At 40.1% G+C, this 18,083-nt stretch overlaps 1 protein-coding gene across 2 annotated transcripts in view; it reads left to right on the top strand.

Moving 5' to 3' along the window:
- Positions 1 to 675: 675 nt before the first annotated feature.
- The window catches only part of YAF2 (YY1 associated factor 2), a 34,909-nt gene continuing 17,501 nt past the window's right edge, over positions 676 to 18,083 (top strand). For both annotated transcript variants that reach the window (XR_012629184.1, XM_074870375.1), the window contains exons 1-2: positions 676 to 968; positions 1,136 to 1,261. Coding sequence is in view for 1 of the 2 variants with exons in the window: in XM_074870375.1 (XP_074726476.1) it covers positions 943 to 968; positions 1,136 to 1,261 (152 nt within the window). In the remaining variant the exon portion in view is untranslated. The remainder of the gene's footprint in view (positions 969 to 1,135; positions 1,262 to 18,083) is intronic.

Genomic DNA, 18,083 nt, shown 5'->3' with positions numbered 1-18,083 from the left:
CTGGAGCAATTTCTTTGGTAAGAACAAGGCAATCTAGACGCTATTGCAAGCAATCCCGGGTGGTAACACAAAAGCAGTTTTCCAGGAGACAGCCGTGCAGGCCAGTTTAAACCACTCGTACGCCCGGTCAGCCCGTTTTGTCCGGCACCGCCTCACGCTTCCCGCCGGGGACAGCCCCTCCCCGAGCCGCCGGCTCAGGGCTGCGCGGCGGGGCTGCCGGCTCTCCGCGGCCTTGCCGGGCCGCGGCCTCCGAGACGAGCCCCGGCTGCCGGCTCTGCTCGGGCGCGGAGCCGCGGGGCAGCTCCTCCCCACTGGGTCCCCCGCAGCCCCCGTTCCCCTACCGCTCGGCCCGGCCCGGCCCGGCCCACCCCGGCGCCGCCGTGGCGGGCGGAAGACCGCCAAGCCGACGGGACGGGACGGGACGCGACAGGACGGGACGGCCCGTCCGTGTCCCCGGCGGGACAATGGCCGCGGGCCGCCGGCACACCAACGGCAGCCGGGGCCACCCCTCGGCGCCGGTCCCCTCCCGCCCCCGCCGCGCCGCTCCCCTCAGCGCCGGGCCCGCCGCCACGGCGCGGCTTCCCCCGCCCCGCCCCGCCCGCCGCCCCCAGCAGCCCCCGCGGCGCCCCGGCCCCGCCGCCGCCCGGCTCGCAGCGCCCGAGCCGCCGGCGGTTGCGAACCTGCCGCCGTGCGCGGCCCGCCGGGCGCCGCGGCCTGCGGGCGGCCGCTGGTTGGCGGCGGGGGGACACGTGAGGGGGGAGGGGGCAGCGGCGGCGGCGGCGGCAGCAGCAGCAGGAGTTTCCCCGACAGCTGGAGGTTGCGGCGGCGGCTCCTCCTCCCCGGGTCCCCGTTAGAGCCGAGAGACCCCCCGCGCTCCTCCTTATTGACAAACACACAAAGGGCCGCGCCGGGGCCGGGCCGGGGGACGCGTCTGGAGCCGGCATGGGAGACAAGAAGAGCCCGACCAGGTAGGGGCAGCGGCGGCGGCGCCTCCTCCTCTCCCCGGGCCCTCTCCGCGGCGGCCGGGTGCGCGGAGCCGGCGGCGATGGCGGCCGGTGGGGCGCCCCCGGGGGGGAGGCGGCGGCGTGAGGGCGTCGCGACCGGTGCTGCCCCTGGCGCGCGTGTGTCTCCGCAGGCCGAAGCGGCAGCCGAAACCCTCCTCGGACGAGGGCTACTGGGACTGCAGCGTCTGCACCTTCCGCAACAGCGCCGAGGCCTTCAAGTGCATGATGTGCGACGTGAGGAAGGGCACCTCCACACGGTGGGTCGCCGGCGGCGGCTGAGGGGGAAGCGGGGGCGGGGGGGGAGCCGGTGGGCGGCCTCCTGCAGCCCCGGGGCGTGAGGGAGGGCGGCAGTGACAGGAATCGGATCACGTTTGCCGGGGAGCCCCGAGCCGGGGCTCCCCGCTAAACGTGACCCAAGCCGGGGAGCGGCGCGCCGGCGTGTGTTGAAACAGAAATAATAAACACCAGGAAGGGCATAATTGCCTGCACAGCCTAACCCCGGAGAGGCCGTGCTCCTCGCACGAAGAAGAGCCGTCCCCTGGGGCGTGCCTACTGAGACACTCACCCTTTAATTTTTTTGTCTTTTTAAACTCATTTTTTTTGAGAGTTTAATTTTACTTCATAAATAGCCCCCTTTTCTAAATTACTGTTACTTGTTTAATTCGCTTTTCATCACAGAGCATCAGCGTGCAGGTTTCTGGGGGCTGTAGGGGTGGATAATAATCCTTCGCTGTTTAGGGAGGAATTGTTGATTAGCTGAATTGCGCCGTATGGAAGTGCCACCCTGCGTATCTGTGACTTCCCAGGAGGACCTTGTTTCTGTGCACCCGTCGGAAAGCTTGCGGTGGATTACCTGGTTCCTGCGTCTGTCGGTGTTTTTCAGTATTGTGGCCTAAAATGTGTGTGTTGAGGAGCGGAGGCTTTTTATAAAACCAACAGGAGTGCACTTGTAGCGGTTGCATGCTAACCAAAGAGAATACTGCTGAAGAATCCTTTGTTACAGTTACCATACCTATGGGTTAATCCCATCAGCAAAAGAAGTTTAAGTGGCAATAAAAGTTGCTATCCTATCAACAGCAGCAATTACATTCTAGGTATCAGTCAAAGCAGTGCTCAATATGACTTGCCACAAATGTTACATGTTTGAAATTGTAAGTGCAAGGTTGGGTCCAATTACTCTACAAAAAAGATTCATCTTTATTCCTAGAGCTGATTTCCTAGGCTTTTGAAAACCCGAATGAATGTTGAAAGGACTTCTCATAACTTCAGTTTTGAATACTAGTTGGTTTTTTTAAATCTTTTTTTTCAACGAAGGAAATCAGTGAGGTAAATGCACTGAGAGGAATTGCGTCTGTCACATATAGCGTGGCATCCAGTTATAACAATGGCATTGTGTTTGTGTCACCTATAGATGGGAACATATCGCTAATATTCAGCAAAATAATATTGCTGAAATAATGAACACAGTCTTTAAAACAGCATGAACAAAGCCTCTTTAACCTCCAGACAGTTTGATAGGCAAAGTCAGTTTAAAATTATGTTTTGTTGCATTGGAAACTCAGTTGGATAAAAGCACTAAAACTTAAAAAAAAACCCCAAAACCCAAACAAAAAAAAGTGTGGAAAAAATAAACAGTCCTGAGAAACCAATATTATCGTTGCCGCCTTTTTTTCTCCACTTGAATATTTCATAATTTTTTAATATTTCAGCAACAAAATGTCTTATTGTTTTTTTTGTTTCGACTTTCTCCCCCACAGTGATCTGGTATGCAGCGCTTTAGTTGACACATTGATTTCTGTTTCTCTACTTAACTCTGAAACAATGTGTATCTGAGTAGGTTTATGGGTTTCTTTTTCCCACAAGTTTAAATGGGTTGCATTTTCACGTGTTTGCAAAGTCCAGCATTTACACGTGGTGTGAGATAAATACAGGTTGAGGTTTTAGGCCAGGCAGTTTTAGGCCCCAGTTCTGAAATTAGATTTGAGCTAGTAAGTAGATCTTTGTGTCTATGGAAAGAATCATTAGGATGCCAAAGAGACACAAAAGGCCATTTGGGTGGATTTTTTTTTTTAAGGAGCTGGAGTCCAAGAGACCAAATTGGGGCCTTGTTAAAACACTTGCTGCTACTGCCTATACAACAAAATGTTTTTATCGATGTTGGTTAAAATAATAATGCTATGATGTTTTGATATTTTTTTTCCTCTTCCATCTTGAAGCTTAATGTTAGATTAAGTTGATCCCTCAGCAGTGTTCTTAGTGTGCAGTGGTTCTTGCTTCAGAATTTCCTACTGCATTTTTTTATTGATGAGAGCTTTGTCTATAAGTCACACTGTAAAGCACCATTTTTTTAGTTCAGAGAAATCTGTTTCTTTGTGGTGGATGGTTTAATGTCTGCTTCTGCATGTTAAAATTCACTAAATGCGACCAGATTTGCAGATGTTAAAATAGGCAATCATAGTCAAGTTTAGTGGTTTTGAAGACCACTGGAAATTAGATGCAAAGTTGATTAGAACAGTTGTATTTTTTTATACTAATCATGTACAATTAATTTTACAGAAATATTTTCAGGTGTGGGGTCGGCTTTGTGAGTGTTTTCACTGTTGAATAATTTCTTCTCTCTGAAATAATTATCTTTTATGCCAGAGGCTAGACATGGATTATGATCTTTAACAACTGGTGGAATTGTTAAGATTAGTGGAAATAGTTCTTATGACTTCTTGATTATATTTTAATATACTTCTAGACTGAATTTGCAAAGCAGGTTGGCCCATGGAGTTAAATTAACTCTGTCCATGGCAGTATCACCTTGGATGGTTAAACTGGGCTGTGCTTGGATGGGAGATGTCCGAGAGAAATCCTGGATGCTGCAGGAAGTGGTGTGACTGATTCCCAAGGTGGCACTCTTTTCTTTGAGTTAGTACTAAAGGAGTGCCCCAGTGTGGTGCCAGTTAGATGTGCCATGAGTCAGATGTAAAACCTATCTGCCAATTGGAAATCCCTGTACCTTTTACTGTAGAACCGTTGCCAGACTTCAGTTTGGTAATGTCACTGAGGATCTAAATTCTCCCTGTAGACATGGCTTTCTTACTTACTTTATAACCCAAATTGTTCTGTATTGTTGCTTGGGTACTGAGAAATTACTATGTTCCTCTTGATAGGAGACTGTACTGAATATAGTAATTTTCTATATACAACCTTTAAAACATTTTGAAATCTTTCTAGATTAAAGATATTGTATAAATATAAGGAACCTAGGGCTGTAATAATCATCCTTACTTGGACAAATCTCCTGATGAAGTTCATTAGAAGCATGAGCAAGGAATGCTGAATAGAACCCTATCATACTGTGTTATAGAGGGAACTGGTAACAAACATTATATTTAGGTTGCCTAATAGTTTCCATTATAAAGAAATTGTATGATCTCTTTGAGAAGCTCTATTGTTTGCAAAAGCCATTGAAGTTTGGCAAGAGGAAGAGTCTTTAGGCTAAGTAAGTGGTTTGATTTCCTTGCCCCATGAAATTGTTCAAGTTTTGCTGATACATAAACACTTGAAAATCGTTATTCCCCCTCTGTCACTCATGTTGTACAAAGAAGTAAAGTAATTGCTAGAACACTGAAAAAGCCCAGACCGGCATCACTGTAAAAACAACAGTGGTAATGATGTTATGCTGAAAATCCAGAAGGGAATTATTTGGCTCCTAGGGAGGTTATAGTGGGATTGCTGAATCTGATCTGACTCTCACAATTACTGCTTTGCCAAAAGAAAGTTGCCTCCATGGGCACACTACCTTTTCTTTCTTCCTTTCCTTCTGCTCTTCATGGCACTGTCTGAATCAGGAGTACACCAATACTGGCTGACTTTCAAAAACTGGCCTGGATCCTTGGGCTGACCTTACTGCAGCAGGTCTTTGCTCCCAGTTTGTCTGTCCTTCAATAGGTGTTTGGGTTTTTTTTTTCTTGCCAGCTAACACAGTCATTCTAATTTAGACGTGTTGTAAAGCTGAAGATCAAGAGTTCCAGTGTTGCTGGGAAGAAGTACGCAAGACGACTAGCATTCTCTCTAAAGGGGTGTGTGTTTGCTACTCTCTGCCTTCTAGGAGGCTGCATTACTACTTCATCACCTCTCTGCTCCATCTTCCTCAGATCATATTAACACTCTTGTTACTCAATTAGTGACAGCATCCAGATTTAAAGTTACCTGTCACTTTGCTTTTCTTGATGCGGTTTTTATGCATACTTACTGTGGTCTGGTCTCTAGTTGCAGAATCCCATTCTTTTTTACGTGCTATGACAGACTGCTTCTCCGTTCAGTGTGAAGGATGAGCATCCAGGGGAGCATAGTGAGAGCTACAGGAGGAGCTGCAAATCTGGCTTTTTAAACTTTGAAACACTTGACATGATGGTCTGCTGTGTAAATAAAGGAAAAAAGGGGGGCAGGGATATGTGATCAGTTTCCCCTTTCCAGAGCAGAGTGATTTTTAAAATTAGGAAAAAGGGCAGAATTTGAAAGAGTATTTTCACTAATAGTATTCTCTTAGCCAATAATAGAAGGTTTGTTGTACAAAGAGGTAACTACTTTATGCGTGTTAGGGTTTTATTTCATTTTATTTTTTAGAACTACTTTCATTGCTTGCTTTGAATTCAGTAAAAACCTAATCATACTTATGAATCTATGAGACTTAGTGCACACTATTCAAGCCCAAAGTATTTTTCTTTTGGCAAGGGGAAAGAAGGAGGGAGAATAAGGAAATAAAACAGGTAAAAGTGACTTCTGTGAAGTGGTGGGGGTTTTTTTTTTTGGGGGGGGGTAGGGTGTTTAGGTATTTCTCTCTGATACACATGTTGAGTGAACTGCTATATGCAATATCATTTACATAAAATAGCCCCTGAAATTTATAGCCAGAATGAAAGTCATCCCATGTCAGGATGAATTTCTGTGGATTTGGGATCTATACCTCTTAACATCCTGTACTGCTGAAGTAGGGACATATATAACCAGCTGAATGGGGGCACGGCTTCTGTGTCCTATGCTCTATTGATCTCCGTTACTGAATTGCTCCTTTTCTCCCAGCCTAAGGTATGAAAGCCAACTTTAAATCATACCAGACAGAAGAGTGTGAGGTATAAGGAACTGGGATGCCATCTTTGTATGTTTTCTTGATATTTGGTCTGTGCTCCTTGATCGTGCCTGAGAGTGTAGCCATTCAATATGTGCATGTGTTTTTTAAGTGTGTCTGACAATCTCCTAAATATGAGATACAGGTCTCTACTTGAAGCTGTCATGAGTTTGTTTTATGCTTTGAGAAGCATAAATAAAACGTTTAATTTTTTAGCTTGGATATCAAGGTCATTTTTCTTCAGAAAATATGTGCAATTTGTTTAGTCATGTACCATCTGGATGTTTATAAGCACAAATCAGTTACATTTAACTAAATCTGGTATTTGTATTTCTGTTGAAATGCAGTACTGCTCAGGACAGAGGGTTGGTACTTATCTTGTATATCTGGTTTAACATGTCTGTTTTACAACAGCTTGTTAAGGACTCTCTCTTCTGCCTTCCAGTATGCAGCCTCTGTGTGCGCACATGCGCATGCGTGTGTCAGGGGGAAGGTTGTGAAGGAGAAAAAGAGGAAGAACCGCCTGTCATGCTGATTTTACAAATACATGACTGAATCAAGCTTAACAGACTGAAGAGCTGTTCGTTACTTGTGGTAGTTTGGAGAAGGAAATATTTGCAGTAATGAAGTGAGTGGAAAAGTCGTATATAATCCATATTTTACCAAGCTCTGTATTACAAGTTTTATGTTTTATCTTAAATATTAAATTATGAAGAGCAGCATGAATAAATTGTTCTCTTTTGCTCTGTAGATAGCCATCAGGTCATCCAGTCATTCTGGACTTCCAGTCTTACTTTTCAAAAGAGATTTTAAAAGTAACGTTTGGAATATGAGGTTTTGTTTTTCCATATGAAACAATGAAGTAATTTTTACTGATTGCGTTGGCTCTGTTAGATGCTGTTGATGTATGGGCAATAGAGAATGCAACGGGCAGCCAATCAAAAGAAGATACAGTTTATATTTTAGAAAGACTACATCAGTAGTTGGTTTTGGGTTTCTTTTGTTGTGTTTTGGGTTTTTTTTAAAGTTAATTCTGTTGATGAATCTTTGTGGTTTTGAACGTGACAGATATTTTATTCGTTATTCTAAACAGCTCATGGAAAAATGTGCTTTTTTGGTTTTGTTTTTAAGCATGACCTTGGTATTTTTGGTTTGATGTTTGTTTTGTGATTTTTTTTTTTTTTTTCTGTAACTTTCCTGATGTCTGTTATAGCCTGAGCTTTATTTTTTTTCTCTTTTCCTTTTCTTTTTTCATGCAATCTCCCCAGAACAAAACAAACAGTATTTCATTTGATTATTGGGCTAAGACCCAGTAGGGCCTGTTTGATCTAACTTTGATAGTTGATTTAAACTACTTTAGTTGTTTCTTTTTGTGTCATATTGAAAATAGTAGTTATATCAATGGTCATCTTTGGCCAGAAATTTAGGTAGCTGTCATTGTGACTTGGCAGTCTATGTGTATATAACTCATGTAATTAAAGAAACAAAGATGAGCAGAAGGAAACCTATCACTTTCTGTAAACTTTCTATCTTCCCTGCCTATGATAACTAATGATGTCAGAGCTGCTGAACAGAAAAAAAAAAAGTTCTTACCCCTGTGTTTTCAAAATCTTGGATCTGATCATGGATTTGGGAGATATGGTCTCTAGAAGGCCAACTTTGTTAATGGGCACTGCAGTGTCAGAGGTAGGTTCTGCCAGTTAAGAATGGCTTGTTCAGCTGAATTGTACCAAAGCCAAGCAAAATAGATTAGCATTTGCTTTCCACAGTTACTAAAGCAGTAAAAGCTTTGAATACATCTGGGTTCATTATAGGGATGGTTGTAAGAAGGCTCACGTGTCTCATTTGGCTTATCCATATTGTCCTAGGAACTCAGTAAACCTGGGCAGGTGCTAACATAATCTTTGTTCTAACAACTCTCAAGTGAAGGAGATTGTAACCCCTTTAGACAGTTTATTTATAGTGCTTTTTACCCTTGACGTTTTTCTAGATATCTAACCTTTCTGTTCAGTAAGATCAGTTATACTCCCCCTATCCCCAGTGAATTACCCACTGTATTTGTAGTTCTTTGGTTATTGGGTTATGGTTTCCACGTTCACCCATTTTCTCTCTTTCTTACAGAAACAAAATTTCAGTGGCCCTTTCTTCTAGATGACAGTTTTCTTCAGTTTGTATCGTGATTCTTTATTCTTGACTCTTCCACTGCCACACCTGTTTCTTACAGTAGTAGCCCAGAATGAGGACATACCTTCAGCTGAGTCATTTCTAGTGTAAGGTTTAGTGGGACTGTGCCTTTTCAGAATCTTGCTAAATTATGACGTCTGATGTTGGTACTTCCCTGAATGAAGATTTTCCTTTTGTGCAATAGTATCATGATGTTGGCTTCTCCATGCCTTTCAGTCTACTTGATCTGTACAGTCTGGTGTCCTTTTGTGTCCTGTTGTTAGTTAAGTAGGGCTTCTTTTATGCAGTTGTGGGGGCCTGTGGTGCTTTATTCTGTCTTTCTTGGCTTTCATCTTTTTGATTTTTGAGTCATCTTAACTCAGGATGGTCTTGACAAATAGTTCTCACCACCTTTTGGTGCTGTTTGCCTGTTCTATTCCTTATTCCTTTGTCCAAAGCGTGATTAAGATTATTAAATAGTATACCTGTAGAAGCTCACTACAGATGCTATCCTGCATCTACAGCTGGTGGTTGAGAACTATTAAAAACAAACAAACCCTAATTTTGAACTGTGCAACTTTGTCCCAATCATAGTCTAGCTTGAGTGGGAGAATGTATTTCTTTATTGTGCTGCAAGTGAAGACGTGGGACGTGTATTGCTTTTCTTCTAGTCAATAGGACAGTTAGTCTATTAAAGAGAGAAACTAGACTGTGACAAGTCAATTGGCTTTATCCTTTAATGCTCCTAATTGTTAAATAATTTTGTTCTAGTATCTTTCTGAAATTTGAGTTAGGCTGAGTCATCTATTACTTCCTGCACTTTTATTTATGCATCTTGTGATTTCTCTTTTTTCTTTTTTTCTTCTGCAGTACTTAATGACTTCTACCATCTTCCTGTAGTTCCTTAAACAACTTGTTTCCAAGGGTGAATTTCATTAGATGCTGTTGACTGCCATATATAACATCCAGTAGCCCTGTCTGTTTCTTATTCTAACTTGTACTCTTATCTCCTTGTTTAGTTTGGTTGTATGGAATTAAACTTTTGTGTGGAGACTGAAGCCAAGAAGCCTTTATACCATCTGGTATTTGCTTTCTTTCCGTGTTTGACAATGGATATACTTCTTTCTTTCTATTTCCATGATTAAGTACTTTCCTTCGGGGCATAAGTAGTGCATGTTTTGATGTGTTTAGCTTTTTTTTTTGTTGGTGGAAATGCCATCTTTTGTTGGTGGAATATTTGTTTTTAGTGCCACCAGTGGTACTCTTGCTCACTGTGTCTTTTCTAGGGAAAGTTATTGGCTGTCCTGGACTAAAGCTACTGGGATTTAAATACTGACAATAAGATTAAGTTATGTTAAAAGAAGTCTAGTTGGTAAGAAGAAAGCTCTTGTATCACCTGTAGAGTGATAAGAAGTTGAATTTTCTGCCCTATGACTTTTTATAAATTTTTCCTTTACTGTTGTGACAGCCCACTATGCATGTTCGTGTTTAAAACTTTATAGAAGTGTCTGTACTTTTCATCTTGAAAGTCAGGTTAGGACAGTATGCTTTGCAAAAAACTTTCTCAGTGTCAAATCATTTCTTGTCTTGTAGGCTGATACAGTCAGCTACAAAATATTTTCAAAGTAGGCTAGTGGAACAAAATACTAAGTGTTCATTTTTTATGCTTTCATGCAGTAGCTTATCCTGGTTTAAGTAGGACAGAGATCCTGAGGATTGTCTATTCTCTGAAGTGCATTCCACTGGCATGTGGTACGTTGATGTAGAGCAGGCTTGAACTTGGAGAGTTCAGCTGCAGAATGTTGTTGGTAGGCTTTTGTCTGGCAAACCTTCCATCAGAAGTCAGATTGAAGACTATGAGATATGACCTTGACGTCTGCTACAAGTTTTTTCTTGTTTTCTTAGGAGATGGGGGGTGGGGAGGAAATGAACAACTGAAAATTTTCCTATTCTAACTTACTGGAAGTTTGGGACTTATATTTAAACTTTTCCATAATGCTTGAATATACTTTATCTGAACTGCACAGTTCAAATGACAGTGCTTGGTAGAAAAAAATGTGTGAATGATTGGGGGTTTTAAAATTTACTTTAAAAATAGAGTTCCTAACTCTAAAAGCTGAAAAAAAAGTTGGTTTGACACATTCAGAGAAAGGAAAGTTGTTTCTTACAGATACCATTGAATTCTGTGATTAGGCTCATGAGCTGTGAGTTCTGTAATTGAATAAGAAGGGAAAAAGAAAAGGTGAGGGCTGATGATTGTGGCATGTTTTTCTATTGATATACATCTTTTCTGAAGAGCATTATGGAGACTTGACTTTTTAGGGAAAGTGTGTAGTCTTTTTCCCTACCTAAGGTAGACATCTTTGTGGGGCTGGTTCTGAATGGAAGAAGTTTCTAGAATGCTGCAACCTTCTGGGAAGACCACACCTGCAGTGCAGAACAAATAAGATAGGTTAGAAGCATGGTCCTTCTTGTTTGGTCACAAAACTAGCTGTGCCAAGTATTCACCCTGTTTTGTGCAACAATAACTGTGCTGCTGCATCAGTATGAACCTCATGTTCTGCGTGTGTTTTTTTGCATAGGTGCAAGAAGCATCACAGTTTCTACAGGAAGGGGACAGAGGAGCAGCCTGGAGGATCCAACCCTTTGTGGGATTGGAAGTTGGGAGAGGTCACTTCCCCATGAATCCCAAGGATCTAGGGGTCTAAAAGACTGTAACTACTGCCTTCTCTGCAGACTCCCAAATACTGCCTCCTCAGGGGATGCTGTTAAGGAAATTGAGCTTCCTGACCCCTGCTCATATGTAGTACATTGTCCTGTAGGAAACATAAATTGGTTGACACCTATATGTCTCTCAAACAGCATATTTTCAATATATCTGTCACTTTTGCTGAGCATCAGTGAACCACAGTTTGTGGCACACTGGGAAGAATTTCTAACAACAGTGTATGAGAGGTTGAAGACTTAAAACTGGTTGTTGGAAAAGTAACTGCTTTAAAAACTATCTGTGAAGATGAGTTTGGGCTTTCTAAAGGTCCTGATACAGACATTTCTTCTTAGGGCAGACTTGTGCAGTGTACCAGTTGTCTTCAGGAGACTTGCTGGCCTCATCTGTTAAATGTCATCTGGAAAATAGGGCATTCCCTTTAAGGGAATGATTAAATAGGGACACTGCCTCAAGGGGTAGTTTTCTGCACATTTATACAGTGACTGATAAAACCATATGGGTCTTGTAAGTCTGTTCTAATTGAATCAGCTTTTATTGAAAGACAGAATTGCTAGAAATGCACTGAATGGATGAATTCCAAGTAAATGATTCACGCTGTAAAATAGCTAGGAATATGAAAGCACTGGAAATCAGAGCTGGCTGAAAGTTAGAATTCAGATATACAGAGGATGTGTAGAAATTACGTTGTTACTCTGCAGTATGCATGTGGATCTATATTATGTTTTCCCATACAGACCACTAGCTCCATTGTTTGCACTGTCATAATTGTTCAGTTGTATTATTTGCGGAGGCAGTGTAATGTACTGTTAACGCTCTAGGATATGACTGAAGTGATGGTAATGAGAAAAAATAATTTTGGATAACGTAAATTATCGATGTTGAAGATGCATTTAATCATGAACTGCTTCAATGTAGAAATAAAGACTAGTTTCTCACAAGATGGCTTTGTGTGGTGATTAGCATGAGCATATTCATGTGACACGGCAAGCTAAACGTAGTTTAATCTGATAGTTTTTATTCTATGAATAGCTTAATAGAGTACTGATGACTGAGGGAGGATGAGCTGATCTGTGTCAGAATCTGAAAACTGCTTTTCCTGCTAGTGATTTAATTTAATTGCTAGCAACTATTGTACTTACATTACAAGAACTGGTAATAGGAAATTTTTTTTGCTTTTCATAATGTGGCTTCAACTGCTAAAAATCAGGAGTGGCATCATTACATGAACTGCAGCTTCTGTGTAGACCACAGTTTGCAAGATCTAATTGCCCACAGTGTTTGCAATACTACTTAGTATACACAGTGTTCCTGATGATTTCCTGTTTGATTTAAATATCCCTGATGAGCGTATGTAGAAATTAATTTTTTTTATCTTCTTTCTTTGGTATTAGGATGTAAGTTGTGGCCTGGTTGGGCTTGATCATTAAAGATCAGCAATGGTAATGAAACAAATGTTTGTGCTGGGTTTTTAGTGAGGTTGAAAAAGCAGTTTCCTTTGTTCTGAAATATTGTTTCCTTGGTATTTTGGCACAACCTAGAAGCTTTTTTTGTACAAGGTGCTGCACAAAGAGCTTGTGGAGTAGATGTGATAGTCTGTTAAAAGATAAATGTGGTTAAAAAAAGTAAATTTTGCATATGTATCAAATTTAGAAAAAGTTAGTTGAAAAATTGCCCAGTGGAAGAAAATCAAGTCAAAACATTGTAGCTACTAATCTGCAAATATGTGGAAGGATATATGAAAAGCTGTTGTGCGTTTTGTGTATAGGAATGCATGACATTTCTTTCTAGTTATTTGGGAATGAGTGTTTTGTGTGTGACAAAAATAGTCCTCCACTGTTGAGGTTTGAAAAATATTTCATGCTTTGAATGTTTACTGTCAAACTAGCACTTGAAAAAATCATTGTCTTTTTGAGGCATGAAGAAAGATCAATAAAAAAGATACGGAATTTTTCTTGGCTTCTGTGCAGCCAGATTGCACATATTTACACCTTAACGACATGGATTTGTGCATGAACTGGAATGAATGGCCTAAAATGTAAGACTTAAACTTTTGCCTTCTTACTTGAAGCTTAATAAGATTGTGCCATTCAGTATGTGTCAAACTGACTGTTGACTGCATTATTTCATGAGGACAGTTACTGCAATGACTTAATGCATGTATGTGTGTCTCAGTTATATTGATTTCTTTCTATATTATGAAGAACTTAAGTAACAGTTTCTTGACTCTTGGGAAATTCTTCACCTGTGCATTTGTAAGCCATGATAACAAGGTTATGATGCTATATTAAATTTGGTTCCATTTATTTTATTTAAAGCTGTCAACACCATTGCAATATCCATATAAATATAGGCCTCGGCCTTCCAACATTTTTCATGGATTCCTAGTCTTTAAAAAAAAAAAAGCAATCCCTTTGAAGTTAAACTCTTTGCAGGCAGAGGTCAGCTCAAAACAAGGAAGCCTGGGGTAGCTTGTATATGTTTGATTTTTCCCTCTGTTCAGGTGAAGTTGCTTACATTGGTTGTTATTAAAGCCAGTTACAGTGGGAGGGAAAAGAGGCTCTGGAAGGGGCATAGATGCAAAAATTACTAGCATCATTGTAACCTGTTTTGCATAAAGACTGCTGAAAAAGAGAGAAAACATGCCTGAGGAAGTGGGAATGTTAATTAATTGATATTTGTAAAGTAACTCATCAGTATGTAAGGGTGGGTGGGAAGGATATAACTGTATTAAAAATAATTGACTAATGGGTGGGAGGAAAGTTTATTTACTTCTTAGCAACTTCTGTTTCAAGGTACTGTGTTACTTGTTACAGAAGCTGAATTTGAAATATATATATTTAAGTCTGGAGCCATTTAGACCTTCTGGTGTCTAAAGCCACACTGTCAGTCCATCATGGAAAAGTCACATTCCGGAGCTGCTGGTTGTAACCTGTCCTGTGATCTTCAGAGTAAAAAGCTGTCTAAGCTCTATTATAAAGTTACAGTTCAAACTTGGCATAATTAATGTCTTTTTGAAAACACTCAGGAAGTGTTTCATACTATAATATTGCTACAATATTTAACTATAGCTGTATGCTGTAAAAGTTAATGAAATAAATGCCATAAGAATTGCTCAAAACATTCATACCTAAGCGAAGATATTCTCATAATATGTGTTACAGGAGTAGTCTTTCACTTTATAAAATCTTCTACCTAAAACCACGTTTTCATATCCTTCTTTTTGTCTGTCTGTTTAAACAGCTCTTCACTGTAAAATAATCGTCTTTCCAAAAGACTCCCTCTATGCATCTGCTTGTTTTGGAGATTAAGAACAACTTTTTATTTTTAAATTAATTGCTCTAATTACTGTGTTAAGATATGTTTGAGAATGTGGACTTTAGTAATTAGAGAAATGGGGACATGCAGTGAAGGAGATTTGAGTAGGGACTAGCAAGAATATGATGATGAAGTAGAAAGTATGCAAAGATAAGCTTTTATTGAGATTTCCATAATGGCTGTGAACTAGAAAAATGGAGATTAGAGTATTACTGTGGATATCAGATTTCTATTAGCTTCTTGAGACATTAATATTTAGGATAGACGTGAGTGGAAAATGATCTTCAAATAAATTATAAGATATTTAAAGCCTGTACATTTGTATTGGGAAATTATCCAGTCTAGTAATGAAAGAACAGAGTAGGATTTGAATGATTCGACTTTTGTTCTCAACAAGATTTTAATGCACTTAACTATATTCTGTTTAGACTTCTAAAAGGACATGTATGATGCAAACAACAGCAAACCAAGATTTTTATTAGGGTTTGGTTAAACCTAACTTTATTTCTTCCAATAGTTTTGTTTAGTTCACAATGGCATATTGTTAATTGAGTTACTTAAAGTGGAATTATTTAAGAACAAACCAAACAAGTACTTAACTTTAACATCAGCTTTACAGGAGTTTGTCTTTCTGGTTTTGGTAACAGTTCTGAAAAGAGCAGGATGGTCTGTAGGCTTATTAGATGCACGGCTTTGTGGAATGAGCATGTGTGTTTTTTCTTGCTGAGCTGATACATCAGGTCTCATACTGTCTTGCAAATGCATTCTGAAAACACCCGTGGAAGTGTTTTAAACGGTTTCATTTGTTTTTTAATGTAGTTTTGCAGAATTTTAGGCTAGCTAATATATGAGAGTCTTTTAACAGCTTTGTGAAATTATCAAGCCAAGTGATATTTATGAAGGGATATTTGCAAAACTATTTGATTAGGTAAGGTTCAATATGATTTAGATGAAGAGACAGTCATAATCATCGTGAGGTTGGCTTTGTGTTGTCTGGAGGTGAGGAATATATGATGATATAAAAATAAAGAAGCAAAGGAGCAATACAGAATATTGCGTATTACAACAGCGTGCATTTATAAGTATAGATATCTGAAATATAGCCTTCTATTCAGGCTATGAATTTTCCAAGAATGTATTGACTTGTCTGAAGTAAAATACATGTTTGCTGGTAGCAAAAGGGTAGCAGACTTTAAAAAATGGTCATTGGAAATGGCCCCCGTCATGTTATTTACTGCATAAAAGGATGAAGCTATAAGAAGGAGATGACTAAATTTAATTAATTCCAAGGTCTGTCTTCCTTTATCAGGGATTACTCTTATTTCCAGTGGCAATGCACTACAAAATACAGACACCTAAAGACTTTCAGTCCACCTCCTGTTAACAAGAATTAAATTTGCTACCAAAATCTAAAAGAATTGAAGGTTGGAAAAACTCAAGCATGTTGACAAGGCATTTCTGAAATCCTTGCTAGATGAGGGAATAGTAAAACCTGGTGGAGGAGGAGTACTCGTACGTGATTAAAACTAGAAATCCATTGAAAAAAAATAGAGTATCTTAGCTCAGTCACAAAAACACAGAAGCCCCACGGTAGCAGATGGAGAGGAGATAGGCAAGTCTGCAGGGCAGTAAAGAGGAGTACTATTTTTTTCATAATTATATAAATCTATGGTAACTTCTGGTGAACAAAATACACACAACTTTTGTAGGTTTGTTATGAAGTGAGAAATCTTAAATTTGGTGCAGAGTAAGCTTAGAAGAGTTTGTTAGTGGCTTTTAAAAGCTTGCATTTCAGAAAGAAGACAGACCTCCCCCAAAAAGAGGTGGATTGGTGGGAGGACAGCAAGGTACAACTAAAGTAGAAATTAGTTGCGTCATGGTAACAGTGGTTTTATAACATGGTATATATTACTGTAGGTTATATGCTGTTTTCAGGTATCCAACTGTTTTATCAGTCTTGTAGGCAGTGTAAACCTGTATTTGATGTGTCTGAACCTTCTAGCAGGTTGAATACCTTAGAAATCAGATGTTATCATACTGGGGATAGTATAGAAGAGCGTATAGTTTTGGCAAAACCAAGATGATGTTAAATATGAATACTAGTGGACATGGTCAGTTTGTGAAAAACAGATCAATCTTTGAAGTATCATATAATTACTTGACTAGATGGTCAGCCTGTGGGGAAGGTACAAGTTTTGAATTTGAGAAGAATGCGTTAAATGCTTTCCTTGCATTTGGCAGTAATTTTGAAAAGTGTTTTAAACTTTTAATGTTGTTTGAATTGTTACAGTAATAATACATTCCTGTGCATCACCTTGTCAGAACTGCCTGCAGGAAGGCTCCACAGTAAAGTTGTTTTCTGTCAAAAGTTACTGAGCATTTGCAGTGGCTTAAGAGTGCCCATAGCTGGCTACTGCATATCAGCTCATCTGTGATGCTTTATTTATATTTCTATAGATCCATGGGACACATCTTATATGGAAGTCAGGGGACAACAGAGCTGTCAAAAGAAGCAAGCAGTGTAATTATAGGTAGATGAAAGAAAAGCTTCTGTAATTAAAGTAAGGATGAGTGCTTGAACAAAAATTTCTAGCTATCCAAATAGAAACCGGCCGAATTTCAGCACGTCTTAAAGTGGAAGTTGCATAAGCTTGTATATATAGGATAAGATAGAAGGAAAAATCCAAGGGGTATTAATCAGACAGAAAGTAGAGGCATTGTCATGATGATACTCTACCAGTCATATTTCTTTGTGACTGTCAGAAATGCATAATTTTGGAAAGGTTGCCTTGTAAGCAGTTGTCCTTCGTAAGTAATAAACAAAGAAGGAGGTGGAGTACAGGAAAACTTGCAGTGGTTTGAGGAGCTGACTGACTTTCTCTGATGCCTAGTGATTAGTTCTAGGTATTTTTTCCTAGAAGCTGACTGAGCTTATGTTTTGCCTGAAGATACTTAATTGGGAACGTCTGACTTTGATTTTAGAGTTTCTACTACCTTAGTCAGAACTGTGACAAGCATTCTGGGTTTAATCCATAGTGCATCAGCATACTCTGTGTTTATAATGCAGCTTTTGAAATAAACAACTTCCAAGACTTCCCCAAGGAGACTTCATTAAAAAAATGATGTGTGGAGTTTTTAAAGGCCAAAGCATTTCTTTTTTTTCTACTGATCCTATTCTTCAGCAATCAGCTTCACAAGTTTGACCAAAGATGACTTATATAAATGGATTAGTTACTGCTTATAAGGCCTTTTGGCAATAGCAATTTTGATAATTCTTGAAAAACACTGGAGAGTAAAATTCAGGGCACTGATTGACTAGATTACTGGTTTCCAAAGAATAAGTTCTGCCATGCCTTGCATGGGGGGGACAGAACAGATTGAAGAAGTGTGAAAGGAACTGATGTTCAAACCCATGCTGGACTCAAAATGAGTCCTGTACAGAGAGGACCTTAAAGCAACAAGAAGTAGAGTAGAAGATCTGGCAATTTACACAAACCTGGAAGCATTTATTCTGCCCTCCTGAATCACCTGAAAGGGAAGAATACTTTGTATTCTTCTTCTTTTTATTCTTTCTATTTATTCTTCAAATTTAAAGGGTAATGGGTTTTTTTTTCATTTTTGAGGAAAGGGTTTGGTGACCAAGGGCAAAACAAAATCAGTAAGGTTTCTGTTCCAGATATTTACAACCTCTCTTTCTTGAGGGATGAATCTGCTGTCTTGAACAGAAGGTCAACGTCTCCCTGCAGGGAAGAGA

Source organism: Strix uralensis, chromosome 5 (genome assembly GCF_047716275.1).
Source record: "Strix uralensis isolate ZFMK-TIS-50842 chromosome 5, bStrUra1, whole genome shotgun sequence".
NCBI lineage: Eukaryota > Metazoa > Chordata > Aves > Strigiformes > Strigidae > Strix > Strix uralensis.
This window is presented reverse-complemented; position numbering and strand designations above follow the sequence as displayed.